General features: G+C 36.8%; 4 protein-coding genes across 4 annotated transcripts in view; 1 reads left to right on the top strand and 3 right to left on the bottom strand.

Moving 5' to 3' along the window:
- LOC122976342 (OX-2 membrane glycoprotein-like) overlaps positions 1–1,161 on the bottom strand; it is a 51,004-nt gene extending 49,843 nt beyond the window's left edge. Inside the window, exon 1 of the mRNA XM_044344778.1 lies at positions 748–1,161. Within this exon, the coding sequence (XP_044200713.1) occupies positions 748–1,054 (307 nt within the window). The 5' untranslated portion in view covers positions 1,055–1,161. The remainder of the gene's footprint in view (positions 1–747) is intronic.
- Positions 1,162–5,473: 4,312 nt separating this feature from the next.
- LOC122976627 (OX-2 membrane glycoprotein-like) lies at positions 5,474–6,878 on the bottom strand. The gene is made up of 4 exons (XM_044345208.1): positions 6,650–6,878; positions 6,013–6,303; positions 5,704–5,797; positions 5,474–5,528 (listed from the first exon to the last, which is right to left on the bottom strand). Exons 1-4 carry the CDS (start codon positions 6,876–6,878, stop codon positions 5,474–5,476), a joined length of 669 nt encoding a protein of 222 aa, XP_044201143.1.
- A 1,854-nt stretch (positions 6,879–8,732) lies between these two features.
- Positions 8,733–12,068, bottom strand: LOC122976626 (nectin-4-like). Its single transcript, XM_044345207.1, has 4 exons — positions 12,053–12,068; positions 11,429–11,510; positions 10,718–11,059; positions 8,733–9,022 (listed from the first exon to the last, which is right to left on the bottom strand). The coding sequence occupies exons 2-4, from the start codon at positions 11,481–11,483 to the stop codon at positions 8,733–8,735; spliced, it is 687 nt and encodes a 228-aa protein (XP_044201142.1). The 5' UTR covers positions 11,484–11,510; positions 12,053–12,068.
- A 785-nt stretch (positions 12,069–12,853) lies between these two features.
- On the top strand, positions 12,854–15,790 carry LOC122976625 (OX-2 membrane glycoprotein-like; the record flags this gene model as incomplete). The annotated part of the gene is made up of 3 exons (XM_044345206.1): positions 12,854–13,256; positions 13,762–14,070; positions 15,771–15,790. Coding segments are annotated over 3 exons (732 nt in total), but the record flags the coding sequence as incomplete, so codon positions are not given.
- Positions 15,791–18,401: the final 2,611 nt, after the last annotated feature.

The following is an 18,401-nucleotide window of genomic DNA, read 5'->3' as shown; positions in this document are numbered from 1 at the left end:
ACACCTGAATTTCAGGGACTGAGAGCAGTCGTGCTACACATCCAACTTGTGCACCATTTTCATGGAAACCATTCAGCACAGCTGTAGTGGTGATGGTGACTGTACCGTTGGTGTTGGTGACACTGACTGTGTTGTTGTGAGAGAAGTAGAGGTCTTGTTGTTGGACATTCAGAGTTACTGTGGGAGCAGGACGACCTGTGGCCGAGCAGGACACAACTGTCTCTTCAGTAGAGTTTGATTCTCTGATTTGTAGAATGGGTTCATGCAGCTCTGCAAAGACAAAACATTAAATACTGTTTCACATGAATTCATTTCTTACAAAGACATCAGCTTTGACATGATACTTTGTGTCCAGTATGTTAGTTTGTTTGGCCTAGAAAGAATCACCTGCTACTGGTGATGGAGCATCTGTCACTTTCATGCTGTTTCAGTTTTCTGCTGATTGATTAATTGTTGTAGCTCAATATGAAAACACTGTACATGAATATAAATGCACACAAGCACTGTTTTTTTTTTGTGTGTGTGTGCACTTTTTGCATTTTATTGTGTGAATAAATGACAAACAGACAAACATAATTTCAATCTGCCATCTATTTGCATGTGAGAATGGAAATACAGAATTCAATTTGATGATTATGGAAATGTCTGTAACAATGCAGAAAGGTCCTTACAACTGCACCAGTTAGTTGATTAATTTCAGCCAAATTGGCATCAACAACGAAAATACGTTTCAGGTCTAGTCCTCACCATAGAGTTGGAGGCAGGTTGTGCCTGTCAGAGAACCATCAGGATACGTGTTAAACAAACAGAGATAGCAGCCTTCATCCTGCTCCATCACGTTCTTGATAACTATGGAGCAGTTCTGCAGTCCAGCATCTTTAATCTCAACTTTCCCCTGAAAACCAGCATTCACTGTTTGCCCGAAGTATTTGTTGAAGGTGGCAAGATTGTTCTTCTTCCCATCAGGTGAAAGTTTCTGCCATGTGACCTGAAGAACATCTCTAGACTCCATGAGCTGACAGCTGAGATGGACATCTTCTCCTACTGCTGCCATCACAGTCTGCTGTGTTTGTATCACAGCTGTTAGACCTGCATGGAGGAAAAGAAATATGGGGTTTAAGCTGTGTGTGAACTTTAGGTTGATGTGAACATTTCAACACAATTTCTGTTATAAATTAATACTTAACTGCTCAAAATGATTTATAATGTAATGGTGAAACTGCATCTCAGTGGTAAAATATGATTTATTTCAGCAAATATAGTTTTGCTTTTCAAAGTAGGACAGGCTGCAGGTAAAGTACTAAACTGTATTATAGAGACTGAACTGTGATGTTAAATGTGAAAAAGAGTTTGAGTCACATTAAGCTTCATGCTGACTCATAAATATGGTTGATTGCGATGAACACGTGTTGAAGAACACGTGGCTGTTTTTGAGACAAACTCATTTATCGTAATTACATTTCTAATAAATTACACATTGCTTTTTTGTCTTAGTTTGCTGTAAATAAAAAAAAATGTCACCAGCAAGAAACATTCACCTGTCGCACTTTGAATGTGGAAAACAAGAATAAATCAGCAGGATTCAATATTTCTTCTCAAAACGTTCATTTTGAGTTAGAGTTAAAAATACACAGGAAACATCACGGTGCTTTCAATATCAGCAGAAAAAAAGACTACGTACACAGACTACTGTAACATCTCTCTCTTACCTTTTGGAAAGATTCCTAAAACAAAAAAGATTGTCATGACTGCAGCTTGTGTCATTTTTGCCTCAAGTTTCTACTCAACTATACTGATCTCTGTTGGTATCAATTTTAAAATAAAAAGTTATCACTAGAATAAATATAGATTTACATATGAAACGGTAACATACACTGATTTGTTTCCAAAATGTAATATAAACATCGTATTACGTCTCTGAGTCCCACGATGTAAAGAAACCATCTAGTCAGGCTGACGTCAGGTTTCTTTCGTTGTTGACCTTCAACACCACGATAAAGGTCATGGATGCGTGTAAGACGCACGAGACATTGCAGCAGCAATATCAGTCCGTAAAAAATTTTAAGCGCAAAATCCACAGTGTCCGTGACTTTAGTTGGCAAAAGTGCACACACAGAGCTCTCCAAATACACATAAGGATTCATGTAGATTAATGTCTGATTCTTACCTATGTGCTTCTGAAATGTCAGTCCACAAATGATGGTATGTAAGATTTTTTTCCTTTGAGTACCTGTGAATACCCATAGCCAGGGGCTGTGCGCATTTTACGCACGCCTGGCACAGCAGCTGAACATTGTCTTTTATCAAACCATGAAAAACACTGAGCCAGAGAGGTGTCCAATCAAATCAATGGTAATTTTGAGGCTGGTGTTTGTGAAGCGTCTTCTTGTAATGTGCTGAGAAACTGAGAAAGAAATTAGATTTTATTTTTCGCGTAACCCAGCAGATTGTGATTGGTGCCTTCATAATCTGAAAAAAATTCAAATTTAACTTGTATCCCCGATCTACCCCAGAGACCTTCTCCTAGGTTTACAGAAAAACTTCATTTCAAATAGGAAGGGTTTGTTTATTTTGTTGAACATAACTTTAAGACGGGAACAGTGCAAATATTCACATTAAGGTTTCTCCTGTAATTTTATATTTGACATCATTAAGACTGTACAAAAATGGAAAAACAAAAAAAGAAGCAGCTATAAACAGAGCAAGGAATAAAAACAAAAATTATATCCATTTTACAAAAAAAAATTGATGAGGAAACAAAAAATTGCTGTAAAACAATTTTTCAGAAATATATTACAAAATACTTGGTGGAGTTTAAAGTCACAGGAATTTCAGCAGAAAAAATGACTTCTGTAAAAGCACAGACTACTGTAACATCTCTCTATTACCTTTTGGAAAGACTCCCAAAATAAAAAAGCCGTCATGACTGCAGCTTGTGTCATCATTGTCTTAAGTTTCAACTCAATTATATTGATCTCTGTTGGTATCGATGTAAAAAAAGTTCTCACTAGAATAAATATAGGTTTACATATTAAACAGTAACATACACTGATTTGTTTCTAAAATGTAATATAAAACAGGGTATTACGTCTTCGAGTCCTACGAAGTAAAGAAACAATCCAGTCCGGCTGAATAACGTTAACATCTGTTTCTTTCGTTTTTAGATTTGCGGAAAGTCCTTTAAAAACCACACTAAAGGTCAGATAAATGAAACGTCTTTTCTGTTTTTCCATCACATTTCAGCAGCAATATCGGTCCACAAAAAATCCACAATTTCCGTGGCTTTAGCAAAGGCGCACACACAGAACTCTCCAAAATCATTGATTATGGGCCTTTTCCAAGGTAGCCCCCACCCACTCCCACTTCATCACGGCGTGCACTCTGTTTGTAGTCACACTCACAGCTGAATGAAGTTCCCTTCATTAAGGTTTAGGGTATAAATACAGCGGCAAGCTTTGGGACGAACTTCACTCTCTCCGGCGGAAACAGGAACTGTCGTAACTCTTCGTCACCATGGTTTCCAATCAGCATCTGTGGGGATCTTTGACTGTATATAAATATTTATATACTTATAATAAATCTATATACAGTCAATGGTCGGGAGCGGCAACGTTTGCCATCATCCAGCTGTTGCAAGATGAGAGAGGGAGATCTTCCAGAAGGTGTAGATGTTTTTTTGTGTGTCATCTTTTTGTTATCAAAAATACAAAAATACATTTCTTGGGTACAGACCACATCACTACACTCCTTGCATAGTGATCCTTTTGCACAAGTGGCGGTGAGCCATTTTTCAGAGATGCCATTGAAAAAAATCAATTTTTAAAGACCACGCCATGATGCAATTCAAAAACGTTTTCCTTCTAGCGTCATTATTTACATCAAATATCCCGAGTTTTATTGTTATTTGCTAAATTTCACATGTAAATGGCAATACAATGGTACAGTAACACTGCAAGTATTACTGAAAGCCTGTTGTGCATTAATAGAATTTATCTGTGGTAATTACATTTGTGCACAAACATTAATGAATGTTTTCCTCCTGAAATAATAAATGTGTTTACCTTTTCCTTTATACATTTGTAGTCACTAACTCGGATATAATAACCAGAGGTTGTGAACTTCGTTGTCTCTGGAGATATGAAGGATACACAAAGGGACTGTCAAACTTTTTAAAATGTATTAATGTTCCATGGAAATAAATTAAACTTCCTGTCCAAACCAGTTTTGTTGAAATAAAAAATGACACTAATTTCAAACATATAGGTAGATTTCATCATATACAATACTACACATACATATATAATAATACCAGATTTACTCCCAAGACTCTTTGGTTGCATTTCTTTTCTTTGTAAACATCTTTTCCTTTTGCATTCTTATGTTTATACGCGGCTTGTTTTTAGCAACATTCCCTGTAAATATGCAACGTTACAATCAAATAAACACGTCTACTGTTTTCTAGACTAGAGAATGGTGTATTTGATCTAAATACAATGTAACCTTTAAGTTTTTAACATCTGCGTGGCAATATTAAATGTCTGTGTTAGTTTGAGCAGTTTACTAGTAAATGTTTGTACAGGTTGTCGCACGGAACTTAACATTTGTACGCAGCGCCTCCATGACGAACACAACAGGCGTTGCAGGTCCTCAGTAAGTCAGCATCGATGCAGGTTCGCTGTTGGAGTTGACTTTTATCTGCGGGTTTTCCAGAACAAGTCATCTCATTTAGACGTGCATTAGTGTCCCCCATAAACTATTTCCGGCGCACTTTTAAACAATTTCTTATTCTACCTGTGAGTGTCGCAAGTGCTGAAAGATCCCTCCCAAAGGATCTGAACTTAAAGAGGCTGGTGTGGGATTTTGCTCATCGATACTATAGAGGCCGATTCGGTTTTCTTCCTTTTTTATATTTTGTTGTATATGATGTGAGAGGCTGAAAAAACAAACATTTATATATGTTAAATATGCATAATCCTTTCCTATTTGCCATAGCTTTGTTCAAGTTCGACTGACTTTGGACTGAAAATACAGTCTTTTAGGTTATTTGTCACTAAATAGACTTTTGACTGTGGAAAAATGGTGGTTTTGGTTTCTCTCCTTGTGGATTTTTCTTCTGAGATGTCTGTCACCTGATCTGCTGGTTCACCTTCTCCATTAAAGGTATTTTGCATCGTCAGATAAAACCGAGACATGAGTCAGTTTCCACTCACATTATTACAATACATCATACATATTTCTATCACTGAATGACTCTGACAGTTAACAGTTATGTGGATAAACAGGCTGACTATGAGTACACAATGGACCATGAAGAGTAAAGTGCATCAGAATCAGCTTCATGTATAAATAACACATTAGTTAGAGAGATATAGAGACAGAAAGGAACTTAAATACTAAAATAGAGAGAGGACAGATTAAATAATTTTCTGAAAAATAAATTAATAATAGTTATGTGAATAATTATGAAATTGTCTTACTCATCAGGGTCTTTGATTGGTTCTTGTGTCATCTCCATCACCTCAGCATCCCTGTGTGACAGAATGAAGGATTTAAGAACATTTATATATTATTTATTTATAGGTGTTGTCTGTATAGATTCTTTAAACTCTGTGTTTCCTCTTAATGTCAATAAATTATTACCATATTAACTGTGAGACACTGGTATCACAACAAGGCAGATATTGAGTTGAAAGTTGAAATTACCTGTTCTTATGTTTACGTCTGAGCAGGACAGTGACGACTACAGCAACACAAACAACGACCACTGCTGAGATCAATACAATGATCAAAGTGAAAACTATGAGAAAAAGAGGAAAAAATGTGATATGAAACACTAAACATTCATAAAGCAACTACAGTTTAAATGTGAATTTTGACTTGAGACAACTTTAAGTTTAACTTACTCTTATCAGATCCAGATTCATCATCAAAACCTGAAGAAAGAAAACTAAATATCAAAATCATAAAATGATAATCAATTTATAATTCTGATGATTTGGAAGTGTTTCTCACCATCAGCAGGAATCGTCATAAACACCTGAATTTCAGGGACTGAGAGCAGTCGTGCTGCACATCCAACCTGTGCACCGTTTCCATGGAAACCAGACAGCACAGCTGTAGTGGTGACGGTGACTGTACCGTTGGTGTTGGTGACACTGACCGTGCTGTTGTGAGAGAAGTAGAGGTCTTGTTGTGGGACATTCAGAGTTACTGTGGGAGCAGGACGACCTGTGGCCGAGCAGGACACAACTGTCTCTTCAGTAGAGTTTGATTCTCTGATTTGTAGAATGGGTTCATGCAGCTCTGCAAAGACAAAACATTAAAGAAATGTTTAACATGAATTCATTTCTTACAAAGACATCAGCTTTGACATGATAATTCTCCAGGGTGAACGTGTTTAACGCTGGAATTACATAATCCAGTTTGACGCTTATGGAAATATGTTTAATAATGCAGAAAGGTCCTTACAGCTGCACCAATTAGTAATTAATCAATCCATTTCAGCAGAAATGCCAAAAAATCCACTGGTCCCAACTTCATTAATGTGAATATATCTGATATTAAACTAAATTTTTTGATAGAGAAAACGATAAATTGAGAAAATAATCAACAGATTAATCGATAATGAAGTTTCAGGTCTAGTTCTCACCATAGAGTTGGAGGCAGGTTCTGCCTGTCAGATAACCATCAGGAAACGTGTTAAACAAACAGAGATAGCAGCCTTCATCCTGCTCCATCACCTTCCTGATAACTATGGAGCAGTTCTGCAGTCCAGCATCTTTAAACTCCACTTTCCCCTCAAAACCAGGATTCACTGTTTGTCCCAATGATTTGTTGTAGCTGCCAATATCCTTCTTCCCGTCAGGTGAAAGTTTCATCCATGTGACTTGAGTAACATCTCTAGACTGCATGAGCTGACAGCTGAGATGGACATCTTCTCCTACTGCTGCCATCACAGTCTGCTGTGTTTGTATCACAGCTGTTAGACCTGCATGGAGGAAAAGAAATATGGGGTTTAAGCTGTGTGTGAACTTTAGGTTGATGTGAACATTTCAACACAATTTCTGTTATAAATTGATACTTAACTGCTCAAAATGATTTATAATGTAATGGTGAAACTGCAACTCAGTGATAAAATATGATTTATTTCAGCAAATATAGTTTTGCTTTTCAAAGTAGGACAGGCTGCAGGTAAAGTACTAAACTTTATTATAGAGACTGAACAGTGATGTTAAAAGTAAAAAAAGAGTTTGAGTCACTTTAAACTTCATGTTACTCATAAATGTGTTGCTGGTTGTTGTGAACACAGATGTTGAAATTAGAGACAACTGTTCCTGAGAGGGCCTCAAGCTGTTTATCTTTGTTACATTTCTAATAAATTACACCTGTTGCTTTTTTGTCTTAGTTTGCTGTAAATAAAAAAATTGTCACCAGCAAGAAACATTCACGTCGCACTTTGAATGTGGGAAAACCAGAATAAATCAGCAGGATTCAATATTTCTTCTGATAATATTCACTTTGGGTTAGAGTTAAAACATACAGGAAACACCACGGTGCTTTCAATATCAGCAGAAAAAAGACTGTAGGTACACAGACGACTGTAACATCTCTCTCTTACCTTTTGGAAAGACTCCCAAAACAAAAAAGATCGTCATGACTGCAGCTTGTGTCATTTTTGCCTCAAGTTTCAAGTCAACTATACTGATCTCTGATGGTATCAATGTTAAAATAAAAAGTTATCACTAGAATAAATATAGGTCTACATATGAAACATAAACATACACTGATTTGTTTCTAAAATGTAATATAAAGCAGCGCTTTACGTCCCTGAGTGCCAGAATGATGGTAACATCCGTTTCTTCCGCTTTTTGATTTGCATACTCTCACGCTTTAAGACCGCACTCAGGGGCATGAGTTTATCGAGAGGATGAGGGCGGACTTCCCATGATGCACCGAGCTCCTCTCTCCTCCTCCTTCACATGACGCTTCAGAGGAGAGGACGTCTCATGTCCCTTAAAACAAATTTCCTCGTTTCCTCTCTCCTCGCTTGGTTTCCTTGCGTCTCTCCTTGCATCCACGGTGGAAAAGACGCAAGTGAGGGAAACGTGGATGTAATGTAAGAGACTTGAGATGCACCTATTGTCGCAGGTGTCTGCAACAAAAAGCGAAAGAAACAGATGTCATGTTTCCGTTATTCCGCCTGACTGGATCGTTTCTTTACATCGTGGGACTCAGAGACGCTGTTTTATATTACATTTTAGAAACAAATCAGTGTATGTTACTGTTTCATATATAGGCCTATATTGATTCTAGTGAGAACTTTTTTTTACATTGATACCAACAGAGATCAGTATAATTGAGTTGAAACTTGCAGCAATGAGCAACAAGCTGCAGTCATGAAAATCTTTTTTTAAAAATATCACATGGAGCAAGTTGTTTAAAAAAATCAACTAGTTTGCTGATTTCCTCTGTTTTATAACATTATAAATCGAATATACTTGGAGCAACATGTGTCACTTTCCGTGCCATAGATAATATTTCATTTCACAAATTGAGGAAAATGAATTTGAAATAATTAACAGACAATTTAACAGCCATCATTTCTAACTGCCATCAATGTGAAACAAGTTAAAACTGTAATTCACCACAAATTTGTCTTCAAAAGTGAAGAAAGGAGCTCACCATAGAGTTGGAGGCAGGTTCTGCCTGTCAGAGAACCATCAGGATACGTGTTAAACAAAGAGATAGCAGCCTTCATCCTGCTCCATCACCTTCCTGATAACTATGGAGCAGTTCTGCAGTCCAGCATCTTTAAACTCCACTTTCCCAAGAAAACCAGGATTCACTGTTTGTCCAAAGTATTTGTTGTAGCTGCCAATATCCTTCTTCTTCCCATCAGGTGAAAGTTTCTGCCATGTGACCTGAAGAACATCTTTAGACTCCATGAGCTGACAGCTGAGATGGACATCTTCTCCTACTGCTGCCATCACAGTCTGCTGTGTTTGTATCACAGCTGTTAGACCTGCATGGAGGAAAAGAAATATGGGGTTTAAGCTGTGTGTGAACTTTAGGTTGATGTGAACATTTCAACACAATTTCTGTTATACATTGATATTTAACTGCTCAAAATGATTTATAATGTAATGGTGAAACTGCAATTCAGTGATAAAATATGATTTATTTCACCAAATATAGTTTTGCTTTTCAAAGTAGGACAGGCTGCAGGTAAAGCACTAAACTTTATTATAGAGACTGAACAGTGATGTTAAAAGTGAAAAAAGAGTTTGAGTCACTTTAAACTTCATGTTACTCATAAATGTGTTGCTGGTTGTTGTGAACACAGATGTTGAAATTAGAGACAACTGTTCCTGAGAGGGCCTCAAGCTGTTTATCTTTGTTACATTTCTAATAAATTACACCTGTTGCTTTTTTGTCGTAGTTTGCTGTAAATAAAAAAATGTCACCGGCAAGAAACATTCACCTGTCGCACTTTGAATGTGGGAAAACCAGAATAAATCAGCAGGATTCAATATTTCTTCTGATAATATTCACTTTGGGTTAGAGTTAAAACATACAGGAAACACCACGGTGCTTTCAATATCAGCAGAAAAAAGACTGTAGGTACACAGACGACTGTAACATCTCTCTCTTACCTTTTGGAAAGACTCCCAGAACAAAAAAGATCGTCATGACTGCAGCTTGTGTCATTTTTGCCTCAAGTTTCAAGTCAACTATACTGATCTCTGATGGTATCAATGTTAAAATAAAAAGTTATCACTAGAATAAATATAGATCTACATATGAAACATAATCATACACTGATTTGTTTCTAAAATGTAATATAAAGCAGCGCTTTACGTCCCTGAGTGCCAGAATGATGGTAACATCCGTTTCTTCCGCTTTTTGATTTGCATACTCTCACGCTTTAAGACCGCACTCAGGGGCATGAGTTTATCGAGAGGATGAGGGCGGACTTCCAATGATGCACCGAGCTCCTCTCTCCTCCTCCTTCACATGACGCTTCAGAGGAGAGGACGTCTCATGTCCCTTAAAACAAATTTCCTCGTTTCCTCTCTCCTCGCTTGGTTTCCTTGCGTCTCTCCTTGCATCCACGGTGGAAAAGACGCAAGTGAGGGAAACGTGGATGTAATGTAAGAGACTTGAGATGCACCTATTGTCGCAGGTGTCTGCAACAAAAAGCGAAAGAAACAGATGTCATGTTTCCGTTATTCCGCCTGACTGGATCGTTTCTTTACATCGTGGGACTCAGAGACGCTGTTTTATATTACATTTTAGAGACAAATCAGTGTATGTTACTGTTTCATATATAGGCCTATATTTAGTCTAGTGAGAACTTTTTTTTACATTGATACCAACAGAGATCAGTATAATTGAGTTGAAACTTGCAGCAATGAGCAACAAGCTGCAGTCATGAAAATCTTTTTTTAAAAATATCACATGGAGCAAGTTGTTTAAAAAAATCAACTAGTTTGCTGATTTCCTCTGTTTTATAACATTATAAATCGAATATACTTGGAGCAACATGTGTCACTTTCCGTGCCATAGATAATATTTCATTTCACAAATTGAGGAAAATGAATTTGAAATAATTAACAGACAATTTAACAGCCATCATTTCTAATTGCCATCAATGTGAAACAAGTTAAAACTGTAATTCACCACGAATATGTCTTCAAAAGTGAAGAAAGGAGCTCACCATAGAGTTGGAGGCAGGTTCTGCCTGTCAGAGAACCATCAGGATACGTGTTAAACAAACAGAGATAGCAGCCTTCATCCTGCTCCATCACCTTCCTGATAACTATGGAGCAGTTCTGCAGTCCAGCATCTTTAAACTCCACTTTCCCCTGAAAACCAGGATTCACTCTTTGTCCAAAGTATTTGTTGTAGCTGCCAAGATTCTTCTTCTCCCCCTCAGGTGAAAGTTTCTGCCATGTGACCTGAAGAACATCTCTAGACTGCATGAGCTGACAGCCAAAATTGACATCTTCTCCTACTGCTGCCATCACAGTCTGCTGTGTTTGTGTCACAGCTGTTAGACCTGCATGGAGTTTAAAAAAAAAAAAAAAAAAAAAAAAAGGGGTGTGTGTGTGTGTGTGTGTGTGTGTGTGTGTGTGAACTTTTGGTTGGTTTGATGAACACGTGTTGAACACGTGGCTGTTGAGACAGACTCATTTATCGTAATTACATTTCTAATAAATTACACGTTGCTTTTTTGTCTTAGTTTGCTGTAAATAAAAACTGAACGTGGAAAACAAGAATGAATCAACAGGATTTAATACGTTTCTTCTCAAAATATTCACTTTGGTTTAGAGTTAAAAGATGCAGGAATCCTCCAAGATGCTTTCAATTTCAGTAGTAAAAAATGACTTCTGTAAAAGTACAGACTACTGTAACATCTCTCTCTTACCTTTTGGAAAGACTCCCAAAACAAAAAAGATTGTCATAACTGCAGTTTGTGTCATCAGGCTTCATCTCAATCATGCTGATCTCTGTTGGTATCAATGTAATGAAAAGTTATCACTAGAAAATCAAAATCAATCCAATCGCCAAAGAAAACATTGGCATCGAACGTTTCTGCAAACCATGGATACGTTGAATGTCAGCGTTTCAATGTTGGCCATTATCCATTGAATAATGATGTTTTATGGTGTGGCAACGTTGTGGTTAAGGTCTGGTTAGGTTTAAGCACAAAGACCACTTGGTTAGGGTTAAGGAAAGATCATGATTTGGGTTCAAATTTAAATTAACCGTGCTCTCTGCTGATTTCCAACTTTCAACTTTCTGCCAAGAAACTTCGATACCATCCAGCATCCACCGACTCCTCCTCCTCTTAATAAAAAAAGTCAGCTCATATAGATCTCATGTGAACTACGTCACTTAAGAAATGTTGATTTGATACGTATTACACGTGTTGAAACGTACAATGCCAACGTTTTATTCTGACAACCAGGCTGAATAAATATGGGTGTACATATGAAACAGTAACATACACTGATTTGTGTTTAAAATGTAATATTAAACATGGTATTACGTCTCTGAGTCCAACGGTGTCTAGGAATAATTGTGTGAACCATGCGCGCTTTTATAGGCCTAGGGCCAGTGCCCCTTACAATCTGATTGGCCACTTTCACCTCGCTGAAGGCGGGTGTTGACGCATGGGAGGAAGCATCGAAATAGCATAACAACAACCATTTGTATTTGCGGGTGTTCCGCAAATACAAAAAAAAGAAAGAAACTTCATGTTTCCGTTATTCCGCCTGACTGGATCGTTTCTTTACGTCGTGGGACTCAGAGACGTAATACGATGTTTTATAGTACATTTTAGAAACAAATCAGTGTATGTTACTGTTTCATATATAGGCCTATAGTTATTCTAATACATTGATATCAACAGAGATCAGTATAATTGAGTTGAAACTTACAGCGATGATGACACAAGCTGCAGTCATGAAAATCTTTTTTGTTTTGGACTTTTTTTCAAAAGGTAAGAGAGAGATGTTACAGTAGTCTGTACTTTTACAAGTCATTTATTCTCGGAAACAGCTACGTGTTCTTTGCCTGTTTTCAACATCTGTGTTCATCACAACCAACCAGCAACACATTTATGAGTTAACATGAAGTTTAAAGTGACTCACTTTTTTCACTTTTATCATCACTGTTCAGTCTCTATAATAAAGTTTAGTACTTTACCTGCAGCCTGTCCTACTTTGAAAAGCAAAACTATATTTGGTGAAATAAATAATATTTTGTCACTGAGTTGCAGTTTCACTATTACATTATAAATCAATTTGAGCAGTTAAGTATCAATTTATAACAGAAATTGTGTTGAAATGTTCACATCAACCTAAAGTTCACACACAGCTTAAACCCCATATTTCTTTTCCTCCATGCAGGTCTAACAGCTGTGATACAAACACAGCAGACTGTGATGGCAGCAGTAGGAGAAGATGTCCATCTCAGCTGTCAGCTCATGCAGTCTAGAGATGTTCTTCAGGTCACATGGCAGAAACTTTCACCTGAGGGGAAGAAGAAGAATCTTGTCTCCTACAACAAACACTTTGGACAAACAGTGAATGCTGGTTTTCAGGAGAAAGTGGAGTTTAAAGATGCTGGACTGCAGAACTGCTCCATAGTTATCAGGAAGGTGATGGAGCAGGATGAAGGCTGCTATCTCTGTGTGTTTATCATGTTTACTGATGGTTCTCTGACAGGCAGATCCTGCCTCCAACTCTATGGTGAGCTCCTTTCTTCACTTTTGAAGACATATTTGTGGTGAATTATATTTTAGCTTGTTTAACATTGATGGCAGTTAGAAATGATGGCTGTTAAATTGTCTGCTTGATGTCATTTTGCCATGAAATGCAAATATTTCAAACCTCTAAAAGCATGTTGGACATACTCTGCATTTCGCACATTTTGCATCCAACTGTCATAAAAGTTAATTTTCTTCACAAATATAACACATATATAAGACATGATAGTCATGATATTTAAATTAAATAATTGCATCAAATTTCTCAATTTGTGAAATGAAATGTACTTTAAGGCATAAAAATGAGAGATGCTGCCCTATTGTGTATTTTGTGCACAGGAAACAGAAACAACTTATGTCACAATGACGAAGAACCCAAAGATTTCTTAAAATGCTTGTTTTATTTAGTCTAAAGCCCAAATATATTTGATTTATAATGTTATAAAACAGCAACTTGCTCCATGTGATATTTTTTGTTCTCTTTGCAGAGCTGCATGAACCCATTCTACAAATCAGAGAATCAAACTCTACTGAAGAGACAGTTGTGTCCTGCTCGACCACAGGTCGTCCTGCTCCCACAGTAACTCTGAATGTCCCACAACAAGACCTCTACTTCTCTCACAACAGCACAGTCAGTGTCACCAACACCAATGGTACAGTCACCATCACCACTACAGCTGTGCTGTCTGGTTTCCATGGAAACGGTGCACAGATTGGATGTGCAGCACGACTGCTTTCAGTCCCTGAAATTCAAGTGTTTAAGATGATTCCTGCAGTGAAACCATCATCTGCTGATGGTGAGAAACACTTCCAAAACCACAGATTTATAAATTGATTATCACTTTATGATTCTGATTGGATTTCATTTTTCAGATTTTGATGAGGAATCTGGATCCAATAAGAGTAAGTTAACCTTAAAGTTGTCTCAAGTTTCACATTTCATCAAAATTCACATTTAAACTGTACTTGCTTTATGAATGTTTAGTGTTTCATATCACATTTTTTCCTCTTTTTCTCATAGATTTCACTTTGATCTTTGTATTGATCACAGCAGTGGTCGTTGTTTGTGTTGCTGTAGTCGTCACTGTCCTCCTCAGTCATAAACATAAGAACAGGTCATTTCAACTTTCAACTCAATATCTGTCTTGTTGTGATACCAGTGTCTCACAGGTAATAATCTATTGACATTAAGAGGAAACACAGAGCTTAAAGAATCTATACAGACAACACCTATAAATAAATAATATATAAATGTTCTTAAATCCTTCATTCTGTCACACAGGGATGCTGAGGAGATCTTATGAGTAAGACAATTTCATTATTATCCATTTGTACATATTTATCATTAATTTCCTCTCCAGAAAGTGATGTATTGTAATAATGTGAGTGGAAATTGACTCATGTCTTGTTTTTATCTGAAGGTCCAGAACCCCTTTAATAAAGCATGAGAACGAGCAGATCAGTCGATGGACACCTCACAAAAGAGATCCAAAAGGGGAGAAACCAGAACCACCATCTTCTGTAGTTAGAATTCTGTTTAGTCATAAACAACCAACAAGACTGTAGTTTCAATACGAAGTACTTGTTTACTGCAACTGCCGCCACTGCTATTATATCTTCTACTGCCAATGAAGACAACAATAAAGGACCTTTTAAAACCTTCATTTTCTTCATAATGTCATTCATTCAACTGTGCATCAATGTCTGCTGCAGATTTTTTCATAAGCAATTGCACAACATGGCCGCTGGAGGTCGCTGTTTATACAGATTTACTGTGGAAGTGTTGAGACATGAAGTAACTAAATCCAGGATAGTCTATGTCAGAGCCATATAGAGATGTATACAACTGAATATTTGGCATTTTCATACAGTGTTGTAAAGTGTTGTAAAATATGATTTATTTCTGCAAATATAGTTTTGCTTTTGAAAGTAGGACAGGCTGCAGGTAAAGCACTGAACTTTATTATAGAGACTGAACAGTGATGTTAAAAGTGAAAAATAATTTGTGTCACTTTAAGCTTCATGTTAACTCATAAATGTTTGGCTGGTTGGTTGTGATGAACACAGATGTTGAAAACAGGCAAAGAACACGTAGCTGTTTTCGAGACACTTATTTATATTAATTAAATTTCTAATAAATTACACATGTTGCTTTTTTGTCTTAGTTTACTGTAAATAAAGATTGTCACCAGCAAGAAACATTCACCTGTCACACTTTGAATGTGGAAAACAAGAATAAATCAGCAGGATTCAATATTTCTTCTCAAAACATTCACTTTGAGTTAGAGTTAAAAAAAAATATCCTCCACGGTGCTTTCAATTTCAGCAGAAAAAAAGTTATTACCAGAATAAATATAGGTCTATATATGAAACAGAAACATACACATTTGTTTCTAAAATGTAATATAAAACAGCGTCTGTGAGTCCCACGATGTAAAGAAACGATCCAGTCAGGCGGAATAACGGTGACATCTGTTTCTTTCGCTTTTTGTTGTAGACACCTGCGACAATGAGTGATGAAGAGGAGACAAACACGAAATTCCCTGGACAGCTCCAGCAATCATGGCCGTCGCAGAATCAGCACCTTGGACAGCGTTTGTGACACTTTATAGTTAAAGTAATGTTAAAAAGCTCCGGCAGTTTAAAATGTACCCAATACATTTATCTGTGCCGGTGTCAGAGATCTGCGAACAACACACACTTACAACGATGTACGGAGAATATAGACAACAGCGTGTTCTTAGTGGACCGAGGATAGGACTGGTGAAGCTATGACATAACCCTCCTTCAGACAGTCTTTCCCCCAGCTAACCAGCCTCCCATAGTAAACACATTCCCGCCCGCTCGGCTCTCATTTACCAGTTCGTCATCTCAGCAATCAAGACCAGCTGAGAACGATCAGCTCTGTCTGTCAGCGGCAACAGTTCAGATCAGGTAAAACCCATCAGTCTTTGATTAGTTGTCACAGCCTTCACAAGAAACTACAACCTAAGTTAACTACAGTATTATTCAAAACTATAGAGGCCAATTCAGTTTTCTTCCTTTTTTATATTTTGTTGTATATGATGTGAGAGGCTGAAAACACAAACATTTATATATGTTAAATATGCATAATCCTTTCCTATATGCTATTTTGATGAAAGGATTTATGAGTAATACGATGTTGGAGATGTAAATGTTTCTGTTGCAGGTAAATCATAATAAAGTAATGAATTGTAGGCTACAGTAATACTGATACCTGATGTGACAGATGAGAAACACTGACATGATTTTATTAAGCAGCAAGTTTCCGTCTGCAGTCTGCAAGGCCACAACAAGTCAGGCCCCCTTCTTATGTGTGTGTGACCTTCTGAGGGCTTTCTGGCTCTCATCTGTTTCTTATTGTGGTGTTCTTGTTTTCTTTCATCTGTTCAAATCTATTTTTAATTAGCCACTACGAAGAAAAAAAACAAACTTTGAAGCATAAGATATGATGTTCAATGAGCATTTAAAACGCAGAATTTGCATAAAGAATGAGGAGGATTAATTATTGACAGATCAAAACAATCTACAATTAAAAAATGAAAATGATAGTTTATCACAACATTAAATTGATACATTTTATAATATTTTTATACTCTGTGTATGTGCATTGGTGGTAATTATTCATCAAATCATTAAACAAATGGAAACAGACTTAAAACACTAATTTTTGTCATCTTGTGTCGAGTTCATCAGCTGCTTAACAGAGATGTGATGATTGATCAATGTAAATGAGCCTTTTCATTTTTTATTTTTTGGATCAAAATGTTGCTGTTTGTCATTTCACCACACTGGTGAGTTGAGGTGTCTGAACACCAAAAATTCTTCTCAGCAGGTGAAAAAGGAGAAAAGGCAAAACAGTGCAGAGTAGTGTTCATGAAGCTCCTCCACTGCTGAGTGCTAAATAACTAAATAACTAAATAACTGAAAGTGTTATTTGGCTTAAATGTCCAACTGTCATAAATATGTGGATGAGTGTGGACAGCAGGGTACTTTTCTCATCTATAAAGAAGATAAATCTGCATTACTAGCACAATCACACATTGAAGTTACTGACTTTTGCTGTGTATACCTACCTGTGGGCTATAACAATACATTTACTGCACATACTGGATGAATATACATTTCAGTGTCAATATTGGCAATATTTGAAATGTATGACTATCATGCTCTTCCTGCTATGTTGTCAGCATTATGCAGACAAGCTCAGAAGGGTAATTAGTGAAAGTATTATGTAAATGACTGTAAATGAGGCAAATGTAACCAACTAGCTTCAGAGAACAGAAGAAAACTTTTCCACACTGTATGAAAATGCCACATATTCAGTTGTATACATCTCTGTATGGCTCTGACATAGACTATCCTGGATTTAGTAACTTCATGTCTCAACACTTCCACAGTAAATCTGTATAAACAGCGACCTCCAGTGGCCATGTTGTTAAATTGCTTATGAAAAAATCTGCAGCAGACATTGAGGCACAGTTGGGAATAAATGACATTATGAAGAAAATGAAGGTTTGATAGCTCCTTTATTGTTGTCTTCATTAGCTTTAGAAGACATAATAGCAGTGGCACTAGCAGCAGTAATACCAATTTTAACCAACACTTTCCAAAAATCACAGAGGAAGAAGAAAAATGTTTCATGTCACACAAAGTCTAACATGTATCTGAGGATCTATCAATAAATGTCAATCTTGAAAATTACTAGATTGGAGCTTCCTTCTGATGGTTTCTTTATTTTGTTGCACGTTATTTTTTTTACATTCAATGATCTGTAAATTCATCTCTGCTGCTACTAGGTTTGTGTGACAAAAAATAAAAAAGAAGGAAATGAGCAGCAGAGAATAGTGCAAAGAACAAAACCAGAATCTATTTAAATTTTTTGAAAAATATGGATGTATGCAAGAATAAATTGGTGTAAAACAACAAGAATTTACAAAATACGTGGTGGAGTCACAAGGCAGAATTGTCATCACAGTCTGCTGTGTTTGTATCACAGCTGTTAGACCTGTATGGAGGAAAAGAAATATGGGGTTTAAGCTGTGTGTGAACTTTAGGTTGATGTGAAAACGTCAACACAGTTCCTGTTATAAATTTCTTTTTAACT

The sequence above is a fragment of the Thunnus albacares genome, chromosome 24 (assembly GCF_914725855.1).
Source record: "Thunnus albacares chromosome 24, fThuAlb1.1, whole genome shotgun sequence".
Taxonomy (NCBI): domain Eukaryota; kingdom Metazoa; phylum Chordata; class Actinopteri; order Scombriformes; family Scombridae; genus Thunnus; species Thunnus albacares.
Note: the sequence above shows the minus strand (reverse complement) of the source record. Positions and strands in the feature narration are given on the sequence as shown.

What these genes read in the sequence shown, in the direction of transcription:
- LOC122976626 (XM_044345207.1), bottom strand. Translation starts at nt 11,483, where the DNA reads ATGACACAAACTGCAGTTATGACAATCTTTTTTGTTTTGGGAGTCTTT. An exon ending in TTTGGGAGTCTTTCCAAAAG is followed by an intron (nt 11,060 to 11,428) that starts GTAAGAGAGAGA and finishes AACTCCATGCAG; the next exon opens with GTCTAACAGCTGTGACACAA. An exon ending in AACCTGCCTCCAACTCTATG is followed by an intron (nt 9,023 to 10,717) that starts GTGAGCTCCTTT and finishes TCCTCCATGCAG; the next exon opens with GTCTAACAGCTGTGATACAA.
- LOC122976627 (XM_044345208.1), bottom strand. Translation starts at nt 6,878, where the DNA reads ATGAAACTTTCACCTGACGGGAAGAAGGATATTGGCAGCTACAACAAA. An exon ending in AACCTGCCTCCAACTCTATG is followed by an intron (nt 6,304 to 6,649) that starts GTGAGAACTAGA and finishes TTGTCTTTGCAG; the next exon opens with AGCTGCATGAACCCATTCTA. An exon ending in TATGACGATTCCTGCTGATG is followed by an intron (nt 5,798 to 6,012) that starts GTGAGAAACACT and finishes TTTTTCTCATAG; the next exon opens with TTTTCACTTTGATCATTGTA.